The sequence below is a fragment of the Loxodonta africana genome, chromosome 24, assembly GCF_030014295.1.
Source record: "Loxodonta africana isolate mLoxAfr1 chromosome 24, mLoxAfr1.hap2, whole genome shotgun sequence".
NCBI lineage: Eukaryota > Metazoa > Chordata > Mammalia > Proboscidea > Elephantidae > Loxodonta > Loxodonta africana.
Window position 1 is genome coordinate 28,665,208 of NC_087365.1, and position 6,046 is coordinate 28,671,253.

Here is a 6,046-nt window from a genome sequence, read left to right on the forward strand (position 1 = left end):
TGTCCCTTTCTCCACGCCTCTCAGCACTAATCTCTCAATATTCAGTGGTTGGTCACCTTCAGGAGAGACGAAGATCAACCCCAAACTCACTGGAGATGATAGGAGGGGAGTTGGATCCTACCTCCAAACTTATTGTTGTTTTGCTTTCGGATGGGTGGAGGGGATAGTCTCTCCCATTAACACAACTCTTGTACAAAGCCCCCTCTTTCCCTCCCTATTCTCCTCTTACCTTGGTTAGAGTCTTAGAAATAGGGTTGTTATTGCTGGACCTGGGTCTCTGGACTGACTCCCTACTGTCAGCACTGAGGGGAGGAGCTTCCTCCACTTGCAGAGACCTCTGTAAACTCAGGGTATGAGTGCTCAAACATGTCACTAAGACAATTAGTGAGTGAGGCACAACCATGACCTAGATCGAGGCTCCTCCATCCTATTAAGGCCAGAGCAGGGGAAATGGGAGATGATTTTGAGTTTCTTTCCAGGAACCACAGGTGAGAAGTTCCAGGTGCAGCAAGCTGAGATGTCAGAGACTGTATTAACTGGGGACACACTCACCTTGAGTTGTACTGTATCAGATTCACTTCCAAAAGGACCCGTCTTGTGGTTCAAGGGGAATGGACCAAACCGGAAATTAATCTATGACTTCCAAAAAGGTCTCTTTCCAAGAATAAAACGAATTGGAGACACCACTAAAGCTGGCAACACAGATTTTTCCATTCGCATCAGTGGTATCACTCTTGACGATGCTGGCACCTACTACTGCATGAAGTTCCAGAAGGGGAAACCTGACAAAGAGTACCTGTCAGGTCAGGGCACCGAAGTGTCTGTGCATGGTGAGTATGACCTCATTCATCCCCTGGTATCGGGTATCATCTCCTTAATAATGTCCTCCATTCACTCAACAACTGCTAGATGCCATGTATGATTGAAGATAGAATATAAATTTGATCTTGTTTCATTTTCTAAACAACCTGTGAGTAGGTACTTTACGTAAGGGAAAACTGAGACTCAGAATGGTTAATAAAGTGATGGACATTTTGGTTGACTTTCCAGTATTCAGCACACCCCGGGTGACTAGACTAAACCAATTAAGGTAACTGCATCTCACTTGCCAATGACTAACTGAAATACGGGCCTTGCTTAAGGCAATTTGGGTCCATAAGACCAAAGAACAAGTTTGCAGAGCAATCTGGGAAACTGAAGCATTTCTCTCTCCTAATGGGTAAGAATAAGGAATCATGTTGCTCCAGGTGCTCCACGAGGGGAACAAAGTTGAAGAAAAACTTCCCCTCTACTTGAGTGCCCATCCCTACTGCTGTTGAGTCGATTCTGACTCATAGCCACCCCACGAGGTTTCCAAGGCTGCAAATCTCTACTGAAGCAGACTACCACATCTTTCTCCTGCAGAGCCACTGGTGGTTTCGAACCTCCAGCCTTTCAGTTAGGAGCCAATCACTTTAACCGCTGTTCCACCAGGGCTCTAACTGAGTGCTGAGATGGAGAAATGTGGGTCTCAGACAACATTGCTAGACCTTACTGTTCCTGGATCCCACCCCATCTCTGGACTCCCAGTCATTGGAAAGAAAACATTTCTTTGTTATTTAAGCCAGTTTGCTTAAAGTCAACAGTATCCTAAGGGATGGTAGATGATGAAGGTCCACATCCACAGAACAGTGAGGTACAAGTACAAATCAGTTGTTTTTCTCCTCCCAAAGCCTCATTTTTTCTTACTGTTTTCCTACTTGTTCTGAACTCTGAGCAATGCCAAGCAAGATAAGTGATTATATAGGCAATACTACAACCCGTTATCATTTATTGGAGTCCCTGGGTAGTGCAAGTGGTTAAGTTCTTGTCTGCTAACTGAAAGGTTGGTGGTTCTAACCCACCTAGAGGTGCCTCAGAAGACAGGCCTGTTAATCTGCTTCCAAAAGGTCACAGCCTTCAAAACCCTATTGAGCATTTCTATGCTGTACATTTGGGTCACCATGAGTCAGAATTGATTCAAGGGCAACTAACAACTATATTGCTGGCACTTAACCTATATCATTGTATTTATCCACACAACAACCCTTGAATATAAAGATGTTTGTCCAAATTGTACAGATGAGAAAACTGAGGCTCAAGGAGATTAAAGAGTACAGCTAGTAAAGAATAGTCCAGTGTACTCTGTATTAGTCATTTAGGACCTGTTCAGATAATCAAGGAAAACTCCTTACGTCAAGATCCTTAATCACACCTGCAAAGGCTTTTTCATGCAAGGTAACATATTCACAGGTTCCAGGGATTAGGACTTCATGTCTTTGGGTAATGATCATTCAGCTTACTACAGTCCAACCTCTGGACCCCAAAGATTCTCATTTCTTTCACATGTAAAATACATTCATCCCATTCCAACATCCCCCAAAGCCTCGACCAAGTCCAAACTCTCAGTATTGGCTCAAAGCTCAAATTTCATCACGTAAATTATGTATGGGTGATACTCTGGGTATAATACATTGTAGGGCAAAATTCCTTTCCATCTGTGGACCTGTGAAACTATGAAACAAGTTATCTATTCCAAAAATATAAAGATGGGTCAAGCATAGGATAACAGTTGTTATGTTTTGAATTGTGTCTCCCCAAAATTTGTGTTGGAATTCTAACCCTGATATCTGTGGATGTAATGTTTAGGATCTCATCTTAAAGCCCTTCCTCAGCTCAAAAAGTCATAAAGATATTCTTTTATTTTTTCTTCTAAAAATTTTTTATCAATTTTTAAATTTAAGAACTTAATCCTTTTGGAATTTTTTCTGTGCACAATAAGCTGTAGTAATCAATTTTTTAAAATTTCCTTATAAAGGATAGTTTTCCTCAATATCATATGTTGACTGGCCCATTTTTTCCAATGATCCCCAAATTCCCATGTATACATGGGTCTTCTGTTCCATAAGTCTTTTAGTCAACAGATTGACTTGGATTTTCAGTGTTGGTTTAAATTACAATTTTTCTTCCATCCTTATTAATCTTAAGTCATTACTTTTTCTGGTCTCATCGCATTAACTAGGCTCTCCAGGACATTGTTAAATAGATACAATTAGAGTTGCTATTCTATTGTTGCTGATTCTAAAGGGCATTCTTGTAGATTTTCACATTAAAGATCATGTTGTTTTGGGGTTTGGGTAGATAAACATCAGGTTAAGAAAGTTCCCTTCTATTTCTAGTTGTTTAAACCTTTTAGCTGAGAATGGGTAGTAGGAAAAATCAGTACCAAAAGTGAGAAAGACAGGAATGTGTCTCCTGACAAGGAAACAATGTGGCCTAAGAGTTCAGGCCACGCGGTCAGAGAAACCTGTGTTCCGGTCTTGGCGCTGCTAATTGCTAGTATGTTTCTTACATCTGCTAGCTTCATTTCCACATCCATAAAATGGGCATTATCATACTTAATCCCAGAGTTGTCAGAATTAAAATTTTGTAAAGGACATGGACTACTGTCTGGATCACCAACACTAACTGTTAATTAATGTTCTTTCTTATAGCTCCACCATCTCTGCCTGTAGTAATTGGCCCCATGGAGAGGGCCTTAATTGGGCAGAGTGTAAATTTCAGCTGCATGTCCTATGGCTTCTTTCCCAGTAACATCACCCTGAAGTGGTTCAAAAACGGGAAGGAACTACCATCTCTCCAGACCCAGGTGCTCCAGGTGAAGAATAGCAATGTCTACAATATCACGAGCTCTGCTGAGGTGTTTCTGGCTCCAGTGGACTTCCTGTCCCATGTTACCTGCAGAGTGAGCCACCCAGGCTTACGTCACCCAGTTCATTTGAATACTGATTTGTCTGAAACCGTTTTAGGTAGGTGATACCACACCTGACCAGGCTTCCACTAGGCTTCAAAGCACAGTTCTCCCCAAATTTGCTTCAGGGCATAAGCCTAGGTACAACGCAAATACTAATAGGACCTTCTAGCTATTGAGCACCTACTATGTGCTAGGGACTGCCGCAGGCTAGGTAGGAGCTAAATAAATGGCCACCAAATAATAAGCAAGATGGGTCTTATGGTTTCATGGAGTCTGAGCCTTTGTACTATACTATTTCAGTTCCACCCACCGTGGTTGTTTTTCAACGCCCTGCCCCTGAGAACAACATAAATGTCACCTGCAAGGCGAAAAAATTCTACCCCCAGGGCATGCGGCTGACCTGGCTGGAGAATGGAAGGGTCTTCCGGAGAGATGCAGCCCTGACTCCCACCAGGAGCAGAGATGGATTGTATAGTGTGCAGAGCTCAATTCTGGTCAACAGAACTGGCCACAAGGAGAATGCCATCATCACCTGTCAGGTGGAACAAGATGGGCGGCAAGAGGCCACTGCGAAAATGACGTTTCTGATCACTGCTCATTAGAATAAGGCTTAGATGTAATAAATGGTAAGGCGTCCATCGCTTACTTAAGTGGACACCATCATCTTTCCTTGAAACTTCCTTTTTAATTTTACAATATTTTACATTATAAAAGCAAAACCTGTTCTCTCTCTCTCTCTCACACACATCCAAACAATCCAAAACTGTATAAATATCTATTAGAAACTAAGTATCTATTAGGAATCAAGACCATCTAATCCAACCCACCAGAGGGAGATCTTTATTTATGATTCACTGCACATCCTCTGCAGATCTCATCTAACCACAAATTGCATTTCAGATACTGGGCAGTGGGAGGACTAGATCATGCTTGAGACTCCTGCCAAGCCAGGGATCTGTGATACCTTGAATGACCTTAATTGCTTCTTGCCAGGAGATTATCGAATCTTTCCTCAGTTCCTGATTGAGCCCAGGTCCTGGTGCTGAGCAGGGCAGCCTTGACACTCTGCCCATGGGATCATGTTTATTCTCCATTTACTACCAGTGTAGACATACACTCCCACGCCCTGATGTGTCACTGCTCTCCTAGTCCCCAGAGGGGACTTCAAGTGTCCTGGGTACCTGTCCTTTCTTGATCCAGAGGGGTAGCAGAGATGAGCATAGTATTTGGTATATGTGAGTTTGACTCTTACTACTTTGTGACTCTGGGAAGTTTCCTAAAATCTCTGAGCCTTGATTTTCTCACCAAAATGGAGGTGGTAATACCCAATTCATAGAACTACGCTAAGGAGTAAACAAGGTAATGCAAGAAAATTAAATAATTGAGGCTTCTCCTCCTTTTTCTTAAATGAGGCCCCACCCAGGGGTGTGATGCAGCTGAGTGTTTACCTGGGCTCCTGTCTCAGGCTCCTGTGCCAGGCAGGGCCCAGAGCAGTGGGAACAGTTGTCATTGATGGGCCCTTGTGTCCTCAGGTGGGAAAGGTGAGGCCCTGTCAGATGAGCTCCCAGGTGCCCTCTGGTGGCTTTTCTTACCCTCTTCTCTTCAGGGCCCTCCTCCCAGGCCACAAGGTGCTGCTGATGATTGAGATCTCAACCCTCCATTCTGCGGGATGTGGAGGGCTTGAGCTCAAGTTGAAAGGAGGCTCAGGCTTCAAGGAGGTGGATGAGATTGTGGTCACAGCCTGACCTGGGAGCAGGTGAAAGTTAGGAGAAGGGCTCAGTTCAAGAAGGCTCAACAAGGTCACATGGTGCCAAGTTTCATCTGGAAGTCAGGGGGACACATATGCTTACTTCTCCACCAAAACAAAACAAAAACATTGTCCTTGAGTAGGTTAAGACTCATGACGACCTCATGTGATACAAAGCATAACTGCTCTATAAGGTTTTCTTGGATGTAACTTTTGCAGAAGCAGATCACCAGGCCTTTTCCATGCCGCCACTGTGTGGGTTCAAACCAACCTTTCGGTTGGTAGATAAGTGCAAACCATATGCGCAACTGGGGATCTTACTTCCTCACAAGTCTCCTGACATCCTCTAGGAGTCTCCATTTCAGGTGTAGTAATGGGGAAAATGGAACTTGATCAAGGATTTTTGAAAGATGTCCAAGAGTCAGTAGAAGGAACTAAGACCTGGGAGGGGGCTGTGTCTGCCCTCATAGAGCGGGGCGTCCACTCCTTCTACCTCCCAGGCTGAACAAAAGTGCAGACATTCGGGA

The 6,046-nt window shown here is 43.7% G+C and overlaps 1 protein-coding gene across 1 annotated transcript; it reads left to right on the top strand.

Moving 5' to 3' along the window:
• Positions 1-409: 409 nt before the first annotated feature.
• LOC100672622 (signal-regulatory protein delta-like) lies at positions 410-925 on the top strand. The gene has a single exon (XM_023549912.2). The coding sequence runs from the start codon at positions 458-460 to the stop codon at positions 920-922; it is 465 nt and encodes a 154-aa protein (XP_023405680.2). The 5' UTR covers positions 410-457; the 3' UTR covers positions 923-925.
• The last annotated feature ends 5,121 nt before the right edge of the window (positions 926-6,046 follow it).

Coding starts and splice junctions, on each gene's coding strand:
- LOC100672622 (XM_023549912.2), top strand. CDS start 458: ATGATTTTGAGTTTCTTTCCAGGAACCACAGGTGAGAAGTTCCAGGTG.